Here is a 24384-nt window from a genome sequence, read left to right as displayed (position 1 = left end):
GGCGCGGCGGGACGGGGTGTGCAGCAGCGTTTCCCTTCCGCCGCCCCGCTCCGTGCCCGCCGCCGCTCGGCCCGGAGCGCTCCGAGACAGCCCCGCTGAGGGCGAAGGCTCGCCGGGAGGGCTGGATCCCTGCCCGACCGCCCTCAGAGCGGCAGCGCTGCGCCCTTTCCCCAGCGAGGCTCAGCTCCTGCCGTCTCCAGGCCTCGCGCTGCGCCCGGCTGGAAATGCCGTGCGGGGTTCAGCGTGCATTCACCTAATCCGTGCTCAGCCCCTCGTTCTGAGGGGGACAAGGGTAATTGTCGCTCCTGCCCGGGCTCAGCGTGAGGGGGAGAGACGCGCGGCTCCCCAGGAGCAGCTTTGGTGGTGATTTGTGCCTTCCTCCCCTGCAGGCAGCTGATCCCGGCCGAGCCCGTCCGTGAGGGCGGCCCAGGGGCGGCTCGCCATGCCCACGGTGGTGGTGGTGGACGTGTCGCTGTCCATGACGCGGCCCGTGTCGGTGGAGGGCTCCGAGGAGTACCAGCGCAAGCACCTGGCTGCCCACGGGCTCACCATGCTCTTCGAGCACATGGCCACCAACTACAAGCTGGAGTTCACGGCCTTGGTGGTGTTTTCATCCCTCTGGGAGCTCATGGTGCCCTTCACAAGAGACTACAACACACTCCAGGTAGGGCCTTTGAAAACTAAAGCAGTAAATCGTCGACATTTTTAAAAATCAGCCAATTGTGCCATCAAAACAAGGTGAAGTTGTGTGATTTGGTATCATGCTGTGCACAACGTTGTGAATTGAGTGAGTTTGTCCTCATTTTAAGGGCAGGTGAAATCAGTGTGCTTTGCCAGTTGCACTTTGCAGGTGAGCACTGAGGTGTGGCTCATTGGTTCTGAAATTGAATGGAGTTAAAAATGGGATGGAGGGAAGGGCTGCCTGATGAAACTCCCCAAATGGGTCTGTAATGTCCCTGTTTTTATGTGTGGTTGTTGGTTTGCTCTTGGTAAACAATGCAGCTGACAGGAGCATTTAGAAAGGCTTTGGTAGAGAGAAGCTGCTGCTAAAAGTGTGTTGAGGTCAAAACAGTGCAAGAGTGAGAATGAGTGATTTTAGGCCTCAAAGATGGGGTGGGATTTGGGAGGAGGAAATGGGAAGTGGAAAGTCCAAGAGGGAAGTTTCACATGAATGCAGTAAGGCACTGGAGCCTGTGAATCCAGTAAAATTTGTACATTTATAGCTGACCCGCACATGCAGGGGGAAATGACACATTGCTCTCACAGGGCACCATGGTTTGGGTTTGTCCATTGGGCAAAGAGATTTTTAAAGCTGTTCTCTGTTATGTTTGCAGTTCAGCAGGAGAGTGCCAGTGCATCCTCTCTGGTTAATTTTCACTTTCCTAAGAGTTCGTTTGAGGAATTTCACAAGCCAGGAGCCCAACCAGCTCCTTTAGCAAGTTCATCTCACAGCTGCACCCTGGTGATGCTAAGTGTGAGGCTTTAATTTCTAAGAGGAAAGCTGGTTTATGGATGCAGATGTGAGTTTTGGGTTTGTCACTCTCTCTCTGCCAAAGAGTTTTTGGAAATAAACTCCTTGTGGTCTCTGCTCTGACACCTGGGAGGATTTTTCTCAGCTAAATGTTTCCTGTTAGATGTTGCCTCAGGTTTTCACTTTTTTAAGACATGCAGAGGTATTTTTTCACTGTTAAAGAGCTGTGCTGATAATATTACAGTTAATAATATTAATACAGTTAATATACTACAAATAAATTAATATAAAGATAATATTAATACAGTTGATAATATGTTGATAATATTGCAGTTCCTTGAAAGGCAGGAGTGCCTGCTGGTGTGCCTGGCAGGGATGCTCCCCCAGCAGTGACTGTGGTGTTTGTCTTTGCAGGAAGCCCTCAGTAACATGGATGATTATGACAAAACCTGTTTGGAGTCGGCGCTGCTGGGGGTTTGCAATATTGTCCAGCAGGAGTGGGGGGCAGCAATTCCTTGCCAGGTAAGGCTGATTGCTCTGGTTTAGGTTTAGTTCACTGCATGTTCAGTTATCCTTGGCAGGGAGATTGGAACTTGGTGATGTTTAGGACCCCTTCCAACCTGAAGCATCCTGTGATTCTGTGATTGATTCTGTTCCTGTGAGTTGCACATAGAAATGTAAATGTAATTTGAAAGTTTGGAATGCTCTCAGGCATGCTTTGTGCAAAACCACAAAGAATTAGTATTTTGGCTAAACCTGCAGTATGAACAGAAGGTGAGCTTTATAAAAATATTCAGCAACAAAAAAAAAATGAGGCTGTTTCCTGCCCAGTGTGTTCTTGTGGTGCAGTGGATTGTGAAACGTGGCTCAGGAGCACTCTGTGCAGGCCTGGTGTCTGATCTGGATGCAGTCTGCTGTCCCAGGAGCCTCAGTGCATTTGGAAAGGGTGTAGTCCCACATCAGGAGCCTCTCCCTTCCAGTCCTCCAGGGCTTTAACAATCCCAGATCTCTACCAACAGCGTGGGGCTGCTGCTGCTGTGTTTTGATCTGACTTCTCTCCCAAATGAGTCATTTGCCATGCAGCTGCTCACAGCCCCCATTCAGCCCTGCAAGCTCTCAGCCTTCCAAATCTGCTGCCTTTTATGGCAGGGTTTGCCATAAAACCCTTGGTTTTCTGAGACACTTGATTTAAGTTCAGTAATTTTGCAGCTCAGTGAGGTGGGGAGATGCCTGAAGCAATATTCCTAAAGGAGAAAAAGGATAGAGGTTTATTGGTGAGGCACTGCTTCATCATCCAACATGGACAAAGGGCACCTTGGGACAGAAAAGAAAACAAACAACAAGAAAGATGTGAAAACCAGGCAGAGCTTAGACCTCAAATGTTTTGTGTCTCATTTGTGCCATAGCTGATTTTACTGGCACTTAAGTTGCTGGGGTGGTGGAGGGCACTGAGGAATGAACTGTGCAGCCTTGGAGTAGTGGAAAACATCACTGGTGAGCACCAGTTCTGAGGAGACACTGAGAGAGACTGAGGATGCAGGGAGAATACAAATCTGGATGTAGCAATTACACGTGGAGTTTCAGCTGGGTTTGATTTTCCTTACCTAGCAGCCAGAAGTCATGCCTGCTGTTGCCATGCAGCATTGAAGGAGCAGCTCTTTTACTCCTCTGGAAGCTGGGTCACAGCTGAGTGTAAATAATCCCATTATTCAGTGTAATTAGTGCAGGTTTCCACAGGGATTGACTCTGGATGTGCAATTGAATGAAAAAGTGTGGTTTTGATATAGTAGTTCTGCTGCAGAATGTGAGGATAATGCAGCTGTATTTGCAAAGCATTAAGATCACCCAACTTCCACTACAAGCCATGGAAACATCACCTTTTTTGAGGTTTCTGTGGCTTGTAGTGGAAGTTGAGTTGCTCTCCAGATTTTGCAGAAGAAATCCAGAAAAGATGCTTTATCATTCATCTGACAATAAACCTGGAATCCTTGAGTCCAGCCGCAGGAGGCTGGTTTTTGGCTGTGTAGCCACCGTGCTTGTAGTGTACACTTAAATGTATGAGATTCAAATGTTGGTGCAATTACCTAATGCCAAGAAAACACTTATTTACCATGCACATTGTGTAAACCACGAGGGTTCAGTCTTCAACTTCTCCTTGATGTGGGGCTCCTTCTGGAAATTTTGCCCAGCTGGGTGGAGGAAACCTGCTGGGATAGGGAGTTTGTGTGGGAGCAGGTGCTGCAGGAAGGCTCCTGCAGGGTGCGCGGTGCAGCCGCAAGTGTCTCTCACTGTCCCGGTCCCCGCAGGTTGTCCTGGTCACCGACGGCTGCCTGGGCATCGGCCGGGGCTCCCTGCGCCACTCCCTGGCCACCCACAGCCAGCGCAGCGACAGCAACAGGTTCCCACTGCCCTTCCCGTTCCCGTCCAAGCTCTACGTCATGTGCATGGCCAACCTGGAAGAGGTGATGGCTTATTCTTTGTTGCATTGGGAAATTGTTGGTCCTGTCTGAGCTAACGGCCACTTGTGTTGATGTTCCCGTGCTTAAGGTTTAGTTGACATTCTGGTGCTTAGTTATGGGTGAAAGAGAATTAAAGGTTTATTATTGCACTGTTAATATCTACTGCTACTGCTTTATTACCATAGTCTTTATAAATCATGTCAGTTTGTCCCTGGGGAATATTATGGGATTTTAATGTCTCTGTTTATATTACTACTGCATTAATCACATTGAATGCTTTTGGGGCTCTTCTTAATCTACAGTTAAGTTCTTGAATAAATTACTTGTGCTGCAAAGATGCTTAACACTCAAGACACAGTAGCTGTATGTAGAAATGTGAGAGGGGAAAACTGAAGTCTCCAAGCCAGTGTTCAAAACACCTTCCCTTAGTTTTGAAGGAAAGGTGTCATTTTCTTCCTCCTTTCTCTTTCTCTTGCAAATTTCAATCCCAGCTTTAAAAATTTTCACAGGAGTTAGAATTCTGCTGCATAAACATTTGTTTAAAAAGAAGCCTATTTGACTAATATTCATTAGATTAAGTTTTATTAATAGCATTGCTTTTGATTTGACACCTGTATTCTTGTGTCCTTCACAGAAGGGTTTTGTGCTTAGGCATCAATTAGATATCTCAGCTTCATGGTCTCTGTCAAGGACGATCCTTTTGATTAAGCTGGTGGATTGAAGCATTGTTAACGTCTCAAAATAACTGGGAAAATATTTAAAATAAATATTTAAAATAAATAATCTATTTCTGATAAGTAATAAGAGAACATTGCCTGGGAGACAAAGAATGTTGGTTTATTTGGAAAGGAGAGAGAGAACAAAAAATCATGGGAGCATCCAATCAGATGCTTTTTGCTGTGTTGTGTATATTTTCTTTAAAAATACTGGTTAGTACAAGAGAGAATAAAAAGAACACTCAACAAAAATATTTTCCTTTCTTTTTCTGCAGCTTCAAAGCACAGATTCCTTAGACTGCCTGGAACGGCTCATTGATTTAAACAATGGGGAAGGGCAGATTTTCACCATTGATGGCCCCCTGTGCCTGAAGAATGTGCAGTCCATGTTTGGGTGAGTGCACTTGTAGATAACAGACTTTTGGGAAGGTCCCCAGTTGGTATCTCAAAAGAAAAACACAAACAATAAGAAATCTGATGGTATTAGATGTTCTAATTAAACTCTTTATTTTTATTTTTTGATCTTGTTAACTGTAATTTCATCTTGGCCTTCACTAGTTGTGGTCAATATTTATTTAGTCATTGTAACCAAATTGTGGCATCTGTTTATGCTTGGCAGATAGAAGACAGTAATTTCCATAATTATTGTTCATTTTCCATGACTGGGATAATGCTGCTTTGTTTCATAATTTAGCAACATTAGAACTATTGAATTAACTGTAGTTAAAAAAGGTTTGGGAGCTAAATTAGTGTGCCTTAGACAAACTATTTTCATTTAATATGTATTATGTTTTCCTTAATAACTGTGTTCTAGAAAGCTAATAGACCTGGCTTATACACCATTCCATGCTGTCCTCAAGTGTGGCCACTTAACATCTGATGTGCAAGTATTTCCCAGACCAGAGCCTTTCATTATAGATGAGGAAATAGACCCCATTCCTAAAGCAATTAATACAGGTAACAAATCTTTGATTGCTTTTTTACTAAAATCCATTTGATTTCTGCCCTTTCACTACCACCTCTCATCCTGTGGACTTCATCCACTTCATCCACTTTGTCTCTGCAAGGATCAGTCTCCAATTGTGTAATTTTTTGATGTATGTGTGACACCAGGGAACAAAAATACCATCCTGCTTCATCCATGTGGGGTACAGTAAGGTAGAGGCACTTTCAGAGCCCAGGGTGACAATTTCTAGGGTAGAGTGTGGGAAACAGCCACAGGCTGCTTTCCATGAACACCCTCATAAGCTTCAGTGAAGACAAATTAATTTTTAAAAAAACTGTGCAAAGAAAAACCTTCCCAGCCCTCCCGTTAGTGGACACAGCTCCCATGAGCAGCAGGTATTTGCTTTTTCTCTTTTGGAATTTGTAAGACAGCAGTGGATTGTGTGCAGTGTAAATATCAAGGTGCTCAGTTCTGTAACTGTCCAGCAGCACAGCTCGTGGGCAGCAGTTAGCAGTCTGTGTGTGCTGAAAATCATCTTCAAAAGTTGTGTGTTTTATGTATTTCTAACTTATTAACACCTTTGCACTCCAGTTCAGTATGGGTTCTCTTGTGCCACCTTTAGTCATTGCTTCAGAAAACCTGGTGGTGGTGATGTTCAATAGCCTCTGAATACATTTCAGTTATTTCCAATTATGACTTAAACTGTCTTAAATCTGATTTAAATCTGTTATCTCCCTGCAGATCTAGAAATTGTTGGGTTTGTAGATATTGCAGACATTTCCAGCCCTCCTGTCTTGTCCAGACACTTGGTACTGCCCATTGCACTTAACAGAGGTGAGCAAGTTGGGTTTATTTCAGCAAAAACTACTTTAAGCTTCCCTTGTAATGAGGTTTGGACAGGTTTAATGCAATCACATATTTGTGTGGTTGCATTAAAATTAAAACCTTGACCGCAAGCTCTCTTGTTTTGCATCCTGTGTTCTTTGTGAAGTTCATAGAGGGGCCAGGGTCCTTCCAACATCATTATTAATAGAACATGCTAAACATACAGTTCAGAATAATAATGAGCCATGAAATACGTGGTGCAAGATTAATATTTAATGCCCTTGAGTACAATGCAGTGGAACATTTATGTATCATTAGTGTGCCACTTTGCCCAAGCAGTTCATTCTGCAGCTGTTTGTTCTACAAAAGTATTAATTAACTCTTGCAGGCAGACAGTAAAGGGTAATGTCATGGAAACAGATCTCTTGTGTTTGAATTTATTCTCATGTTTTCTCTTTGTTTGCTTTGATTCTTCCCCAGAGGGGGATGAGGTGGGACCTGGGATCACAGATGACACTGAAGATGAGAATTCAGCTAATCAGATTGCTGGGAAAATCCCCAACTTCTGTGTTTTATTACATGGCAGCCTGAAAGTGGAAGGCATGGTGGCTCTCGTCCAGTTGGGGTATGGAGCTGGATGTCTGCCTGAAAAATCTCTTACTTTGCTCATTTAGGCTTTATTTATAAATTATGCTTATTTATATCTGTATTCTGTGCAGAACTCTGCACTGCTAGACTAAGCTGTGGATTTTTAATTGCAGATTTGTTTCTGTCAGTACAAATTGCAAACACTGAGCCTCCACACAGTGAGAGGGAGGCACATTCTATGCAGAGGGGTGGAAGATTTTCAGCCTTTGAGGGTTTGCTCTTTTTCACAGGCCAGAGTGGTATGGAATGCTTTATTCACAAGCTGATAGCAAGAAGAAATCAAACCTCATGATGTCACTCTTTGAACCTGGTCCTGAGCCCCTCCCATGGCTGGGGAAGATGGCACAGCTTGGCCCCATTTCAGGTGCTGGTCACACTCCTCTGAGTAACTCTTAAACATGCAGCGCTGTGTGAATGATCTTGGCAATTTTTGGTTGCTAAGTCTATCATTTATTTTTTCTCCCAGATGCAAAAGAAAATCCTTATGGAGAGGATGACAACAAGAGCCCTTTCCCTCTGCAGCCCAAGAACAAGCGCAGCTACGCTCAGAATGTCACTGTGTGGATCAAACCCAGTGGCCTGCAGGTAATCAGCCAGGGTGTGCTGCTTTACCTGGAGCAGCAGGAGCCATCTCAGCAGGAACTGCAGTCTGTGCATGTCTTGCCCATTTAGAGTAATTGCTTTATTGCTTTTCTTTCATTTTTATAAACACTGCCTCTTTACAATGTCATGATTAAAATGCAATCAGAAAGCATAGCTTGTTTAATGAGAGTTGTGTCTCCAGTGGAGCATCTGGCTTGGTTTATTTGATTTAGTATAATTACCAGTTATGTTTCAGCCTTTGTGAGCTGCAGTTTTGTCAATGGTCAGGATAATTTATCCATAAAGCGTTGGGGGTTGTTCTGCAGCTTCCCCCAGAAGCTAGCAAGATTTTTGAATTTTTTTTCTCTTTTCTGCAGACAGATGTACAGAAGATCTTGAGAAATGCAAGGAAACTCCCTGAAAAAACACAGACCTTCTATAAAGTGAGTAACATTCCAGGGTGGCCAAGTTTGATCCACAGTGATGGTGATGCATTTGACAGAGGAACCACAGTGTGCTCTGTTCAGGCTTGCAGTGCTCTGCAAAACTTACAGGCTGGTTGGGTGAGACAAGGGGGTCTCATTTCAATGGTCTGGCACTACATTTTGTGGCACAGATGTGTCATGTCTACAAGTGCCCCTCATGACCTCTGCTACTTCCATGGTGAACTTCTGTGCTGTTGTCCAGGCAGAAATTAACAGGGATCAGAGAGGAATAGGAACACAGATGTCATTCTGAGTCTTGAAAATGTCTCCTCCATTTTATCTACAACTGAAGCAGAGAATGACAAAGTTCCAGGCACATTTGGCCACACCATAATGATCCATAAGCAGACTAGCTGGAGGTAATTATTCCTCTTGCAAGCTTAGTGCTGAAGCAGTTTGGTATTGCAGCCTCCAGAGACCTGAAGAATGAATAGCCTGCCTAAGTGCACTAAGCACTGTTCAGTTTATAGGGAAGAAAAATCAATGTATCTACATTTGACTGGACACTGTGGTCAAAGGCAGCAGTCAGTCAGTGAAGCCTAAGCTGGAGCCCTGCTGGGACACAGACAAAGCAGGCAGGTACAATAGCTGAATGCACAAAAGGAAGAAGTGGAGGTTTATAGGAAAGAATCAAGGGAAGACCACTGTCATCTTCAGCCCTGATTTTCTATCATCCATGAGCAGCTGGGCACTTTCCAGCAGCTGTACTGTGAGTAACATCACCTTTAAAAACAGATACAAGAAACCCACGTTTGATGTCGAGTCTTGGAGTGGCTTTAAAAGGGTTCTGTGTCTTTGCAGGAGCTGAACCGTTTGCGGAAGGCAGCTCTGGCCTTCGGCTTCCTGGAGCTGCTGAAGGGCGTGGCAGACATGCTGGAGCGGGAGTGCACGCTGCTGCCCGACACCGCCCACCCCGACGCCGCCTTCCAGCTCACACACGCGGCCCAGCAGCTCAAGGTGGCAAGTACTGGGGCCTCAGAATATGCTGCCTATGATCACAACATTGCTCCTCTGCAGACTGACTTTTCCAGTAGCAGCACTGAGAGAATGTGAAGTCTCCATTTTGGGAGCTTCTCTAGATTAAGGCTCAAGCAGTTCAGATTTTCTTCTGGCCTGTTCAATCGCTGTTTGAAGAACTTCCTATCCAAACGGGGAAGTTTTGCATCAGTGCTCTCTAAACAAACGTAGCTCGTTTGTGGTGGCTGTTAGTCAGACCTGGAAACTGTGGAAAGTGTCCCAAACCCAGTGGTGGTGTTGGATGATGGGTAGAAGTTATTTAGTACATGTGAGGAGAGAAAAAAATGCCATTGGCAGCTCTTGGATTTTGGCCTCCCCAAAATGCAGTTACTGCACAACTGAACTCGCTGGTGAAAATATCCTAAAAGGCAGCTACTACACTTTAAACATCAACTTGATTAGTCCAAAGAAAGGTGTGAAAAGCACCCTGCAGGATCAGACACAAAACTGATTTTGGGGCGTTGGCCCTGACTTTATGCCCAACTTGACAGACTGTTTGTACTAAGCATTATCACTTGCATTGCAGTGCTTATGCTTCTGAAAGTAACTTGATCTTGGGACATATGTTTTTTTTATTTGCATAATACAAATAAAGAGTAATTCTTCATGAAAATTTAAGTTGGATTTTTTCCATTTTCATAGTGGGCGGTGTGGCCCAAAAGACTGACCTGGTGAAGGCTCAGGTCCCAGCTGTTTATCTCAAGTTAAATATCAAATTATATAACTTCTCAGGAAGTTGTATAATTTGAAAGAACAAACAACTGAACTAAAACAAAATTTGGTTGTAAATCTTTATTAATAGAAACACATTCTTTCTGAAGGACTAAAATTCAGTAGTGTAAGATCCATGACAGCTTGCACTAGGTACCACAGTTTCACTGATGAATACATACGGATTTCATAACAGAGGTTTAAATGCCCAGAGAAGAAATCAAAGTATGAAAGTGATCCTTGCTGTTCTGTTACTCAGCTAATTCAACCCTTTCACATACTTCAAACATAGGTACAGTGTGTGTTAAGTGAAATATTGTGTAAATAGTGCTCAACTCTCCTGAGTAAAGTAGGCTGTGCTTCTCCCAAAGAGAAGTTGTATCACGCCTCTTGTTGACAGAACACAATTTGTGAAATGCAGCGTGGAGCTTGTACTGCTTCTATGTTAGTCTCATAACACTATTTCATTTACAGTAACAAGCACTGGGTCCATATCACAAACCTTCTGCAGTTTGTTACTTTTAATATATATAAAATAATTTTCTGGAGGGTTCATATTGTTTTGCAATAGAAAAAGATAAATAGTAACATGGCACTAAGCTAATCTCAGCTTGTGTCTGTCCTGGATTGCTGGCATTGCTCTGCAGTGCCTGAGGCAGTGGCAGTTGGGAAACAACCTGTTCATAACCACAGTGCAGTTTGAACTAAACTTGCTGTACCTTTCTAAGCTGAGTTAAGGAGGCCAGAGGAATCTGGGATCAGCTACAGGAGGCTCAGTGTGAAGAAGGACATGCTGAAATAAAGTCAGCTGAACCAGAGGTTTCCAGGTGAGCCAGCAGATGACCTGAAATGTGGGGGGGAGCTTCTCTTTAGTGGTGGTGGTTAAAGCAAGCAAAGAGAAAAGGGTCCTTCAAACCTGCGTGGGACCTCCCTTACTAAGATTTGATATTTATTTATAAGTTTATTTGACCCCCCTGTTCCATCCCCCCAGGAGCCAGTCAACCACACACACCAACTTCTCTGCTGCACCCCTAAATGCAGGTAGAAGAGTGACTTTGCTGCCCTGCTGAAGGCTGTAAATACAGGAGCCACAGCCCTGGCAGGATGGATCAGAGGGGCCCCATGTCCCATGAGAATTCCCCATTCTCCCTTTGCATGGGTTGGATGGAGTTCTGTTGGATTCACATGCCAGGGGAATGCTGGTACCTATGTTCCCTTGTTTTGTTACATTTCAGTGCTTGCTCTACCAACCAGGGAAGCATTTCTGCCCTCAGTGGCAGCTTCCTTTCCCTAATGACTGGACAGGATGTGTTGCTACAGGAATACACATTGCTATGGTCCACACAGAGCTCCTATTCTGTCAAGGCTTAACTAGAAACAGACTAAGTTGTAGCATTTAAATCAGCATTAACTACTTCCAGTTTTAATTCTGTACCATCAATAATGCTGCAGAAGAAAAGGGGGGTTATATACTGAGCAAGTTTATCCCAGTGGCTGATAAACACCCAAACACTGCACAGTGGCCTCAGACTGTGCCTCCTCCTGCCATCAGGATGCCTCCCAGGAACAGCACAGGCCAGCAAAGAGCATATCCCACATCAGAAGCCCTATCTGCATGCAATATTGAAAGAGCAAATCTCCAATTAAAAGATAAACACTATTTCTAGTTAGTGCTGCTCCACTGATTATAAGCATATCATATGCAGATAATAGGATTTCTTTCTAATATGCTGGTTGACAGGATACACGTTTAAATGTTCAATGGTAAATGCCATGCATAGATGATGGAAAGGGAACAAAATCCAATATAAGGGAATGTTACCTGAATTCACTATGAAATCATGAAATCTAGCGTGGTCATTTCATTTTACAAAATTCTTGCATTACAGTGGGTAAAACCGTTAAGAATTAGAGGCTTATCTTGTCCCCAAGTGAGATAAGAAATCATTGCAGTCCTGCTTCACTTCATCTTTCTCTTCTTTGGTCCAAGGTGCTGTTTCCTTTGCTTGTAGAGGTAACGGTAGTTTACAAATACCCCTGGGAAAGAATGAAGTGTTTAGGTAGGACATCACTGCGTCTTTTTATGCTAAATGGCTGTACCAGATCTAAAGGAAAAATAACAGAACGCAACTAACCCAACCACCACACAACAAAATAAATTATTTAGAGGTGTGTGTAGCAGTGAAAGCTAATGCAAGTATTGTCTGGCTGGCTGAGGCAGGAGTTGCTGCACAGGTTGTTTGGCAAAGAGCTGCTTAGAAGGTTTGTTTGTCACCTTTAACATGAAGTTGTGACACCAGCTGTGCAGAGCTAAGGAGGATGAACCAGGTATTTCAGAGTGAAACTCAATTGAAGGGTGGCTTTAAGCAATGTCTGTGAGCAGGAGAAATCTAGTGAAAGTTCAGTTTAAAATTCTGGATTAGATTGTGGTGAGTTGTGGATACCCAGCATGAGTGTGGGTACCAGGAATTTAAATTGTGTTTACAAATTAACACCAGAATCCAACAATGTCTCAAGCAGGTTTTCTTCTTTAAATTACTATTAAAAGAAAGTTCTATATTGTTTCCTGGGAAAACATGAAATCATGTTGCATTTGTGATTATATTGCAACATTTAACTAAATTACTTTAATTTGAAATTATGTTTAGATTGCCACTACATAATTCTAAAGCTCAAATACCTCCTAAAAGGTGAAACTAAGTATACTATGGTTATAAATGCATGTAAAAATTATTTCTTTAACCCAAGTTTATGCTGCTAATTTGTTACCAAGATCACCTTTTTCTCATTAGGGGTGTGTTCCCCTCAATCACTGACAAATTTACATGAACAATCCACAAGGATAACACTTAATCTCAAGCAATTTTGTGTTGCCATGGTCCCCAAGATGCAGGGATTTCATTTTCTTTGACAAATCAAGTTATTCAGGGGAAACTTTTTATTTCAATATTGAGAAATAGAATTAAATACTTACCTAAAAACAAGGCTATAAGATATATTTGAAGCACAAATGGAAACTGGATTGTGACATTCAGTGGATTTGGCAATCCCAGGCTAAATTTCCCTGTTTCACTGAAGATTGGAATGGATTGAACAATACAGACAGCTGAAAGCAGAAGGCCACCATCATTACCAAGTACAGATAAAATGTATAATTACCCAGCCCACACCAACTATTTCAGCATAGTCCCTTCTAATTTGCCAGTGCTGATTAATGACAGCAATTTTGAAGGTGTTGAACATGCAGGAGGCTGGGAATCACCTGCCTGAGGGGGTGCAGCAGGGAACCTTCCTGGTGAGACTCTGTTCTCAGGCACAGCTGCAGTGCCAGGGCCTGTGCCAGCAGGACTTGCCATCCAGAAATACCCCCAGCAATGAAACAGGCACACTCCTCCCCCTGCTTGGTGTTGGGCAATGCCCAAAGCTCCTGCTGGCTCACAGACACGGGTTTGCAACACAGGAATAAGCCCCTGCCTGTCCTCTGCAGTCATTTACAAGAAATATCAAGACCTGGGAGCTGGTGTGAACCCAGGCCAGGCTGAGCAAGTCAGGCCCAGCAGACAAAGCTTTGGTTCAGCAGAGGGAAGTGAGCACTGGCCTCCTGTGCAGCTTGTTCTTATTCCATTTCTTCGTGCAACCCATCATTGCCTTTACTTCCCCCTCCAGGAAGAGTCTTTCCTCCAAAAGGAAGATTTACATCAAATTGAAAATAATATCTGATTCAGTATGAAAGACAAAATGCTTATATTTGGTTCACCTCAAAGCAAATCTATTTATCTGTTGCTCTATTTTACTATTTTAAGTCCAGCTGCCAAAAAAAAGAAATTGAGCTATTTTCCCAGCCTTGAATTCATTATTTAGTAAACTGTTTTAAGGAGATACCTTCTGCCAAGCCCCCTAAGGGGTAGAGAGGGATCCAGGCAGTGTAACGGAGCCAGGTGAGTGGTTTCCATTCAATTCCAATGCAGGAAAGCATGTAATAGGGATACCTACAATGTGAGGAGAAACAAACACTTTAAAATGGTAACTACTACGAGAAATGGTCTTGTGTATCTACACTGTGTGCTCAACACAATTCCCAAATGACACCAGAATATTCAAGGCATTGTCCCTGTGGATGATGATGGACACAGAGTTACTGGGCAGCTTACAGAGCTCAGGCCATTCTGAACACAGGCATGAAGGCAACTGCCTGGCTGCCTAATAAAACCTTCAAAATTACTTTGGTTCAAAGATAAAGGCCTCATTTAACAATGGAAATTCAAAGCATCAAAGAAATAAACAACAGGGCAGTATCACTTCCAGACTCCAGCCTTGCCTCAGCTTTTGGCAGATGAAGGAAGGCTGTGAACAGTCCATGACTCAAGGGCCCTCTAGGGCCAACTCTTCCAAAAAATACAAAGATCAAAATCTTCTTTCTTGGGAACAACCACTTTGTTCTGTGCACACTTGGTAGGAGGAAAATCCCACCAACCTGAACAGCTCAATGATACTCCAGAAATAAAATATGAAGAACACCACAGGTTTGCTCTGCATTTCCTCCAAGGTTCCAAGGATAACAAACAAAACGAAGTTTCTTCCAAATATCTATTAAAGAAAAACATATTAAGGAACATTTACTCTTCATCAGAAGGAAGGGCAAGTCCTTGCTGACAGAAACACAAGATATCTACTCCTCACACTTCTGAGCATACAACTAACTCACAGCTGAGCTGTGACCTACTTCTTACAAGTAAGAATCTTGCCCTGTATTTAGGTCCAATCCAAGGGATCCAGTCTCAAATCAGCCATCTAATTTTTATGCACAACAACCACAACCAGGATAAAAAGGGCACTGGCACCAAATCAAAATCATGTACTTTTATCAGCTTCTTGCTTTTGCCGTCCTGCACTCCCTTACCCAGGTGATGGAAGGAGACAGACAGCCTGTCACAGCCAAGGCATGGGTTCCTGCCTTGTGAATAAGAAATCCTCTAGTGCAGTGCCAGGAGGTTGCATCACTTATTTTAGGAGAGTCTCAACACTTGTGTAAAATAAACATTTACTTTTAAACATAAGTGCAAGGAGAAGAATTTAGAAATACAACCTGCACTATAGAAGGGATCAGCGGTGATTTGACCAGTCCTATTAGTGAATTCATGATCTCCATTAATGCCAGGGTCTGACAGAAATACATCATATCAGAAATGGTGTGAAATGTGTCATAGAAGGAATCTGTAAGACACAGAAAACCAAGCATTTTAGAACAAATGAATTTCCATGCTCAGGAAGCCGGTGCAGCAGCACAGCTTGTGATAACAGGATTCTAGCTGTTTTTGAGAAAAACATGATGAATAATTACATAAGTTCTTTACAGGCCTTATCTTGAACTCACAGCAGCTGGGGCAGAAACACTGCTCCATTTCACACACAGAAGGATCAAGAGCTATTTCAGTAATTGCTTTACAAAAATGGCAATAGTGCTGTACCTCAACAGAATGGATTGTTCTTGCTACAAAAACAAAAAATTCTGTCCAGATCATTTTCAAAAACATTAACATTGCAGTCAGCAAGACATTTTGCTTCAGCTGATTTTGTTAGAAGTGATCCTGGCAGAGCACAAGTATCATTCACAGAGTACACAGCTGTGACTTACAAGGGGACAGTATTTTCCTGCCCTTGACACTTTGATGACCTTTGAAAGGCTTTCATTGTGCTCTTTGGCATTGCACTTGTGGTTTAGTTCCTAAAGATATCTCCCTTTAGATTTTGCCATTTAAAAGGTCTTAAAAACAACACTGAAAATCAACTCAAACCCTCCAATATAAATAAAATAGTGTTCATTACTTGCCTTTTCCTAAGATGAACAGTCGTACTGTCATGTTCACAAAAATCCAAGAGAATCCCAAAAACTGTACAAGATTATACATGACTAGGTATCCCTTCTTCAGGTGTTTGAAAGCTAAAATCAATAATAAACACATCAGGTGAGCAGAGTACAATGCTAACAGAGCTGCATACCAGGATTTCTGAGAGTAAAGCTTATAAGGAAAAGGGAAGTTATTGATTGTGATAAAAGCACTGTTGGGTGCACTGGGGGTTCTGCTTTTGCCATTATCTGCCAGAACTCCAGAACTTGCTAGTCAGATTTTTGACATTCCTTGGAAACTTCAGTCCATTTTTATTAAATTTCTAATAGCTCACAAAACAAACATCCCCCTCCAAGACACCAAGCCACTCAAAACTCCTTAAGAGTCAAGGTTCACAAAGTGTGAACAAACTTCCTAAATCCCACTTTACCCATTAAAAATATGCAGTTACTTACGGTCTTTTGGGACTCTGGATTCTATTTTCATTTTGTTAATCTTTTCTTCTTCCTTAAGATGAAGGATAAGGTTTTAAAGACTTACTGTAATTAGCAAGTGATTTGTTAACTATACTACTGCAAAGCTGGTGGGTTTAAAACTCAGCCAAGCACCCAGTAGCTAGAAGTTTTAAATTTTCACCAGCATAAACCAGAACATTCATCATCCAGAAATTATAGTACAGTAAAAGCCAGAGGGTGTTAACCAGTTATCCTGCCCTCACCATGTGGTTTGTTCTAGTAATTAGATGCTTTTGCTGAAAGAGCCTCGGCTCTCTCTGTTAATTCTCAGTTATGACTGTGCTGTGTCTTACATGATCCACCAGCAACCTGAGGAGAACAAAGAACATCCAGCCCAGGTTCTCTGCCTGCCTCTCCCAAAGCTCCTGGGCCTTGGCACTGCAGTGCCCCTCTCTGCTCCCTGCTAAGGTCATGGCTGCAGAGGGGAACAGGGCAGTGTTTTTGCAAAAAGGATTTGCAGGAAAGTGGTCTGTTCAAGCCTTTTCCAAGTCCATCTTGCACCTCCCCACTCAGTAAGCTGCTCAAGCTCACCAGATGGTGGGAATGCACGAGCAGGGCCAGCCAGGGGCTCAGGAAAGCCTCAGCAATCCCTGCTTCCCACACAGACAATGTCCAGGACTCTCTCCTTTGGGCTCCACATGGCAGAGTGACATGATCCTCTGTGGATCAGCACACTGGGCAAGGGGCACATGCAAGGAGCCAGCACACAGCCTCCAGTTCCAATTCTAACCAGAAACGTGCGTATTTCCAAATCCCCACTTACAATTTGAACCACTTAACTAAAAAAGCTGGTATTGAATGGTGGGTGCTGATGCCTACTACCTGTTCCCAACAAACCTCTCCTGTAGAAAAGCACGTTGGGTTAACATTCAGGCAGGGCAGTCAGATCCCCACACAACACTCACCACAGCTGGTCAGCGAGAGAGGCAAGAAAGGCTCCTTTCTGCAAGGGTTTATTCCAGCAGAGTGTATCACATGTGGCTGAAGGGAACCCGGTGAGAAAGAGGGCAGCCACTAGCGCAGGCAGCTTAAGAAGGGGAAGGGGTGGGGGGCGGAGATAAGGGCAGGGCAAAGGGGGTTGTTCTCCTTAGCCACCAGTGGTACCAAGCCAGTGAGGGGACAGGCAAAGGGGAAACCAGGGGAAGTCCACGTGGGAGTCTGTCTTTTCCTCCCAGGAGGACTAGTCTATGGTTAGAGGAGAGAGTTCATGGGATGCTACACTTAACCAACTCTATATAGAACAGCAATAACAATCAACATGCCAGGAACTCCTGGTAAATGAAGAATGCAGGTTCAGGCACAGGAGAACAGCTGCCCTTACTTTGTAAGTGGCAGCACAAGCTCCAGGTGCCCACAGGACTCACCTTTTCCTTCAGCTCCATCTCAGCATCCGACTCGTCCAACCAGCGGTCGAAATCGGGCGCCAGGAAGAGCGGGCGCTTCTCCTGCTTGGTCAGCCTCTCCCACCAGTTACTCTCTTTCTTCTGCACAGTGATGTTCACCTGCCTCTGGGTCATCCTGCACACAGGCTGGGGGCAGACACATCAGCAAAAGTCCAATGAAACAAGCTCTGAGGCTGAGTTGGTAGCCAAGCTCCCCTTATCAAGGAGGCAGGGATGACACAACTGTGGTGGCACAAATGTCTCTCTGCCAACCAAGACATGGAAGCAAAGGGCAGTCCAGTTGAAGATGGCAGCTGTGATAGCTGCACGACTTGATGAGCAGCCTGCCCATATCACAGCACCACTGCATCCCACCACAGAGCTAGCAGAGACCCCAGTGCCAGCCTTCTTAGACAGACCCCTGATCTTGGCTTTACACCTTCTTGCACTTAGTACTGTGAGCCACCCACCTCCTATAGCCAGCAGTAAAAATAACACTGCCAGCAGCCACAGGTACTTGTCTAAACAGGGGACCCCAGGTGACCCCTGCTGCACCGAGAGAAGGAGCTAAGAGCCTTAGGGAATTCCTGGACACAAGGTGAGCTGACAGAGCAAGCAGTGTGCTCACTGCCACCCCACAAGGCCTCTCCACCTGCACAATGGCAGCCCAGAACCTCTCCATCCTTACAGTCCATAGCATTGTCACCTTGGAGCCCATGGCACTGTCACCTTGGAGCCCTTCTGACCACTGAGGCTGCTCCACATGGCACTGCCTGTCAGACCAGCTGAAACTGCTGCACAAGCTGCACTCCTAACTGAGCATGTTACAGCAGCTCTGCTCTGTCAAGGCTGCCTGGATGCTCCTCACACATCTGAAGGCTGCTGCTGTAATTTACAGCTACTACACCTCCTTGCCTGCCACAGGCTCCATTTCTCACTGCTGGCACCAGCAAGGGGAACTCATGCTGCACATCAAAACTAAAGGAGAAAAACCTGGACTGTGATGCTGCCTGGTCCTGACCATCTGTAGTTACAGAGTTCAGTCTGTTCTCCAGTCCCTCCACAGTGACTCAGAGTGACAACTTTTGGAAGGAGGCTGCTCTGCAGAGACAAGGACTTGCCTTCCAGGCCTGGCTCACAGCAGAGCCTGTGTCTGCCAGCACAGGAGACAGGCACAGGCAGAGACAGGCACCTCTCCCACACTGTGGGCCAGGCAGATGATAAGGCAGTGACCAGACCCTGGAACCAAGAGCTGTTCACTGTCTGCCACTCCACACCTGGCAGGAGCCACACCAGAAACATGCCTGCTGACAGAGCCTGGAAATTTCCCCTCTGATGGTCTCCTTCCCTTCTCCCTCCCTGCTGAAGAGCAGAGGTGAACGGTGGCTCCCAGTCTGACTGGAGCTATCCCAAACTCAGCCAGGAATAAGCAGCACAAATCCTGCCCCAGGAGCAAAGCCCAAGTTCTCCTGTGCCCCAGGCTCTGAGAGTGGGGACAGACTTCACAGCCACCTGTGAGTAACACAGAGGGACAGCTCCTCCCACTCACACTGCAACAGGGATTAAGGAAAGACTTCTCCAGCAGGAACCACAACATACCACAGCCTAAGAAATCTGCTCAAGCCAGAAACAAATTCTCCTGACTTTCTTCTTTTGTCCAGCTACAAAAGAAGCCATGAAACATCATACTAACTGCACAGTGTTCCCCTGAGCTCCAGTCAAGGTTACATCAGACAACACATTGCCAGATTCTCCCACTTTAAATCCTTAAAAAAACTTTAAACTGCTGTGGAACAAGTGACAAGCAAGTGCTTACTCAAGCTGGTCCATGCAAGCAGCAGCTCCAGTGAGGTGATTTGCATTAAAACAAGACAATGGCACACAGGACTGCCACAAAGCTGGCTGTTACTGAGTTAACAGAAAAATTTGAACAGTACATTGGGAACTTTGTGCACAGCCATTTCCCTTTCAAGTTCTTCAAAATTTATTTTTTCTTTGCAAGAACTAGAGAAGTAAAAATACCTACCTTAGGCTCGACTGGCTCAAGGAATTCGATCTCAAATTCATATATGTTGTCTCCTTTGGCACCGTGACCCTGGGCTAAAAGACAAGAATTGACAGTCAGTGTGGTTCCACACACTCCACCTGCAAAGGATGCTTTGTACACAGAAATATTCAGCACTTACTCACAGCACTTTCTTCGTGCTTTCCTCAGAGGCAAGAGGAAACCACACAATTACAGGGAAGACACCAAAACCTTGCTTGGAGGGGCAGATGCAGGAGTCAGCAGCTAAAGCTGCTGCAAGTCTGCACCACGCTGCAAAAGGGTCCCTGCTGCAGGAAGCCAGCATGTCAAATTCCCAAAAGAGGGGATCAAAAGGCTGCTCAGGGATAACTCAAATCCAGCAGAAAATCTCCTGCTGGGGGATCCAGCCTCTGCACAACAGAGCACCCAGAGAGATGGGTGCTGCTGGGTGAGTAGGAGGGTGATATGGGGAGTCCCTCCCAGCAGCAGAAGGGCACTTATCAGGGTTTGTTATCTCCCACATTGATCCTGTCCCCAGAAAGGCTCCAAAACTGCACACTGTGTACAATTCCCACCCTTCCACGCTGTAAACTGATCCCAAGGAGAACATGATGTGCAACACCCGCCTATCAAATGGCCTGGCTGTGGCTCACCGAGGAGGCAGCAGCTCCTAATGAGACATCTTAAAAAATTCTGTCCAGCTGCAAAAAAAACATCTTTCAGGGCAAGATCTGCTTTAGTTTCCAAATGGAGCACTAGTTCCTGATGTGGAGGCTTGATAAGAATTGCACACAAGGTCTTTGTGAAAGGAAAAATTACTGTGAGTTATCTCCAGGGTTTGGCTGGCCCAGGATGGGAAGGATATATGGAAATTCCACTGGTATTTAAATATGGGGAGGTTGGGGTTTTCTTGTTAGATAAGATAGGGCCTGTTGTGGTTACCAGGGCTGGAACACAGAGGGCTGTGGGTGGGAATGTGGCAGATCTGGACATGCCCAGCACAGTGGCTCCTGCCACTGATGGGGACCAGGCACCCCGCCATGGGGACAAGTGGGACAGCCCTGGGGTGGGGGCCAGGCTGAGACCCCCCGATGGAGCCCCTACCTCTGAAGTGCAGGACATTATCGGTGATGGTGATGTCCGGGTTCTGCGGAGGGAGAACATGCATTAGGTGACAGCTCACGGGGTCAGTGCACCCACCCGGGGGGTCCCCACAGCCCAGCCCGGACCGCCGAGCCCGCAGCCGCTGTCCCCGCGGGGATCCGCAGGTCAGCCACCCTGGGGGTCCCGCAGGTGCTCCCCGCCCGCAGGTGATTCCCCCGCAGGTGAGCCCTTCCAGGTGTCCCGCAGGGGATTTCCCCGCAGGTGAGCCCTTCCAGGTGTCCCGCAGGTGATTCCCCCGCAGGTGAGCCCTTCCAGGTGTCCCGCAGGTGATTCCCCCGCAGGTGATTTCCCCCGCAGGTGAGCCCTTCCAGGTGTCCCGCAGGTGATTCCCCCGCAGGTGATTCCCCCGCAGGTGATTTCCCCCGCAGGTGAGCCCTTCCAGGTGTCCCGCAGGTGATTTCCCCCGGGGTCCCCCAGGTGAGTCTCCCCCCTCACCCAGTTCCCCACAGGTGTCCCCGCCCGGCGTCCCCCAAGTGTCACCCCCGGGGTGTCCGCAGACGTCCCCTCGCGGGTGTCCCCAGGTCAGTATGCCCCCCGCAGGTGAGTTCCCCCGGTGTCCCCCGGTGTCCCCGGGTGTCGCGGCCGTACCCGGACGTCGCTGAGGTCCACTCGCAGGAAGAGCTCGCGGTGCCGCTGTGCCCAGTGCACGTGCGGCCGCAGGCTGGGCCCCGCCATCGTCCCGGCCCGCACCGGCCCGCGGCGCCCCCGCGCCTGCGCACTCCGACCCCCGCCGGGAGGGCCCCGCGCCTGCGCGCGCCGCGGGGGGCGGGCGGGGCCGCCATGGCCGGGAGCCCTCAGGGGTTCCGGGCCCTTCTCGGTGGGAGTCACTGAGCCACAGCGTCTGCTGGGCTGGCAAAACCCTCCCGGATCCGGTCTGACCGTTCCCCAGCACTGCCGAGGCCACCGGTAGCCATGCTCGCATTTACGCGTCTTTGAAATCCCTTCAGGATGGGGACTCCACTGTTGTCCCGGGTAGCCTGTGCCACAGGCTGTTCAACAGCGCTTTCTGTGAAGAAATTTTCACTGATATCCAAACTAAACCTCTCCTGGCACAACTTAAGCGTATTTCCCTTGTCCTGTAGCGTGTTGCCTGGTAGAAGAGAGTGACTCCATCCCAGCCATGACAGGAGAGACTGATAAGAATTTAGCAAATAGCAATCCTGCAGCCGTGCAACCTGTTTCAACTCTTACACTGTCATTATTTTGTGCCCCAGAACTTTCGGCTGGCCCAGCACTGGCACAGGCTGTTCAAAGAAGCTGTGGCTGCCTCATCCCTGGAAGTGTTAAAGGCCAGGTTGGATGAGGCTTGGAGCAACCTGATTTTGGCGGCCCTGCCTATGGCTGGAACTGGCTGAGCTTTAAGGTCCCTTCCAACTCACATAATTCGACCATTCTATCATAATAAGGCTAAAAAAAGACAGCATTTCCTTGTTATTTTCAAAAAGCCCACCACTCCCTCCTTAGCAGCTCACACAAGGGCCCCTCACCCACAGCCATCCTCATTCCAAGAGCAAATCCATTCTCCTTCAGCCCCATCCTGCCATGGCCTCTCCCCGCCTCAGGGTTTCCGTGTGAATCTCTGCTGTGGAGAATGCAGGTCCCTGGCCCACCCTGGCCCTGCACGGAGGATTCCACCCTCTGCCAGCCCCTGGTGCTGTGAAGCTACCACAGAAGGTGGGGTGAGTTGTAGCAATGGTCCCAGGGGCTTTATTTGGGAACACAAACCCCACAGACCCTTTGGGGCAACGTGTGGGGAAAATCAGCCCTCAGCTCCCAGTGTTACCCCAAGCTTCCGCCTGCACGTGAATTTAGGAGGGAGCACCTGCAGAAAGTTATTTTTTCTGGTTTATGGGGATTCAAAAAACATTTTCCTTTGGAAAAAAAAGGGGACTGTCCTTTGCAAAGGGAAATTTGGGGGTAGAACCATTGGGTGGGGGCTCACTGCTCTGGATCCTGCAGTTGTTTTGGGGGGGTCACATTGCTGGAGCCTGAGTGTGTCTTGGGGGTTCACTGCACTGGAGCCTGGATGTACCCGGTGTTTAACACTCCTTATTACAGCTGGGAATTTCTTTCCCCTGTGGGAAGCATATCAGTGTGGACGTGGCAGCATTTTTTGGGCAGGACAAAACCGCGGTTTTTGAAACTGCAGTGTGTCCCTGTGCACTGGGGGGTTGCATGACCTGCCTGTCGTGCATGGTGTAGTGCGTGTGTCCCAGTCCCTGGGCAAAGGTCCCCGTGTCCCATGTCCCGGTCCCCGCGCCCCGGGGGATGTCGCATCCCCGCCCTTGTTCCTCCGGGCCGGGAGGCGGCGCCGTGCCCGGTGCGGCGCGATGCCCGTGGCCGCTCCTGGAAGCGGAAGCGGCAGCAGCGGCCCGGCGGGGCGGCTCGGCAGCAGCGCCGCCGCGGAGCTCCGTGAGTACTGGGGGAACCTCGGGGGCCGGGTAGGGGGCTCCGCTCCGGGGAGGACCCCTGGGGGCCTTGGGACTCCTGAGGAGGGCGAGAGGAGGCGGCTTGACCCGGGGTGGCCCCCCTTCCGCACCCGGCCGCCGCCCCTGCCGTGGAAGGATCCCCGGGTTCTGCCCGCCTCCATGCCGGGATCTGTCCTCGGCCTTGGGGGCACCTCGGGATGTGCTCCTGGCCGTGGAGGCTCCCCCGGGATCTGCCCCTGGCCGTGCAGGTTCCCCCGGGATGTGCTCCTGGCCGGGGAGGGCCCACCGGGATCTGCCCCTGGCCGTGGAGGGACGCCCCGAGGTCCTTTGTGGGCTGTGCAGGGTCCCCCCGGATCTGTCCCCTGCCGTGGAGGGACCCCCGCGGTGTGCCCGCGGCCCCCCGGGACCTGCCCCGGCCATGGAGGAACCCCCGGGGGCATCCCCCGGGCTGACATTCCCGTGCCAGGTGGCCGTTCCCACTGCCATTGGCTCGTTAACGTCTACTGCTCTTCGGTTTCTATCCCTTTTCCTGCGAGATGTAGGTCGGGTTAAGAAATAGCAGCATCTGGGGGTAGGTGGGGAAAGGAGGTTCTTTGTTGGAATTCTTCAGATGAAACGAGATTTGCAATTCAGGTTTGAAGGTTCATTGTCAGCTCCTGACGCTGTCTCGAGCACAGCACTGCTCAGTGCCTGCCTTGGATCCTTCTTCCATTTGGACAGGGCTCTTTTGTTCTGGATTTTTGTGCTGTAAATAGTGTGAGCAGAAGAAAAACCAGTGTTTGTTTTGATTATGTTGCCAAAGGTGAAACTAAGCTATTTGTGTTAAGATGGGTTTGTGTCAAGGTGCAGATCACATCTTTTTCACTCCTTTGGGGAGATGTCTCAGCTGCTCTGGAGAGCCATGGAGGAGCCAGTCCAGCAGAAAGCTCTGCCAGCTGCCCAAGCCTGTGCCTTGAGCTCCAGCAGTCCTCAGTGCCTGTTTGCTCGAGGGAAATGCTTTATTTAGGCTGTGTTAGTGTTTTCTCAGCATGCTCTGCCCCAGCAGCGTACACAACACTTGTGCAGTCTTTCCAGGCTATATATAGACACCCCCTCCCTGCCTTTGAGGATTGACAACCCTGCACCTTGGGCTCTCCAGGAATGAACTATGTGACAGGAG

General features: G+C 47.2%; 2 protein-coding genes across 3 annotated transcripts; one reads left to right on the top strand and one right to left on the bottom strand.

The window, feature by feature from the left end:
* Positions 1–53: 53 nt before the first annotated feature.
* On the top strand, positions 54–9755 carry INTS14 (integrator complex subunit 14). Of its 2 annotated transcripts, XM_058811472.1 has the most exons (12): positions 54–292; positions 390–664; positions 1886–1993; positions 3778–3933; positions 4922–5040; positions 5461–5603; positions 6334–6426; positions 6898–7042; positions 7296–7429; positions 7532–7650; positions 8025–8090; positions 8934–9755. In XM_058811472.1, exons 2-12 carry the CDS (start codon positions 443–445, stop codon positions 9183–9185), a joined length of 1557 nt encoding a protein of 518 aa, XP_058667455.1. In that variant the 5' UTR covers positions 54–292; positions 390–442; the 3' UTR covers positions 9186–9755. The 2 variants fall into 2 exon arrangements, with proteins under 2 accessions (XP_058667455.1, XP_058667456.1); XM_058811473.1 differs by lacking the exons at positions 54–292; positions 390–664 and adding an exon at positions 1428–1520.
* Positions 9756–9926: 171 nt separating this feature from the next.
* Positions 9927–21512, bottom strand: HACD3 (3-hydroxyacyl-CoA dehydratase 3). Its single transcript, XM_058811380.1, has 11 exons — positions 21385–21512; positions 20737–20779; positions 19633–19706; positions 17589–17753; positions 16165–16216; positions 15691–15801; positions 14947–15074; positions 14335–14447; positions 13743–13849; positions 12835–12966; positions 9927–11897 (listed from the first exon to the last, which is right to left on the bottom strand). The coding sequence occupies exons 1-11, from the start codon at positions 21469–21471 to the stop codon at positions 11821–11823; spliced, it is 1089 nt and encodes a 362-aa protein (XP_058667363.1). The 5' UTR covers positions 21472–21512; the 3' UTR covers positions 9927–11820.
* Positions 21513–24384: the final 2872 nt, after the last annotated feature.

Source organism: Ammospiza caudacuta, chromosome 10 (genome assembly GCF_027887145.1).
Source record: "Ammospiza caudacuta isolate bAmmCau1 chromosome 10, bAmmCau1.pri, whole genome shotgun sequence".
Lineage (NCBI taxonomy): Eukaryota > Metazoa > Chordata > Aves > Passeriformes > Passerellidae > Ammospiza > Ammospiza caudacuta.
This window is presented reverse-complemented; position numbering and strand designations above follow the sequence as displayed.

Bases quoted from the DNA above. Each gene is read 5' to 3' on its own strand.
- INTS14 (XM_058811472.1), top strand. From the start codon at position 443: ATGCCCACGGTGGTGGTGGTGGACGTGTCGCTGTCCATGACGCGGCCC. The intron at 1,994-3,777 runs GTAAGGCTGATT...CGGTCCCCGCAG, and splicing joins GGGCAGCAATTCCTTGCCAG to GTTGTCCTGGTCACCGACGG. The intron at 8,091-8,933 runs GTGAGTAACATT...GTGTCTTTGCAG, and splicing joins AAACACAGACCTTCTATAAA to GAGCTGAACCGTTTGCGGAA.
- HACD3 (XM_058811380.1), bottom strand. From the start codon at position 21,471: ATGGCGGGGCCCAGCCTGCGGCCGCACGTGCACTGGGCACAGCGGCAC. The intron at 12,967-13,742 runs GTATCTCCTTAA...TTCTGCTTTCAG, and splicing joins CTTAGGGGGCTTGGCAGAAG to CTGTCTGTATTGTTCAATCC. The intron at 11,898-12,834 runs GTAAGTATTTAA...ATTCTTTCCCAG, and splicing joins TCTTATAGCCTTGTTTTTAG to GGGTATTTGTAAACTACCGT.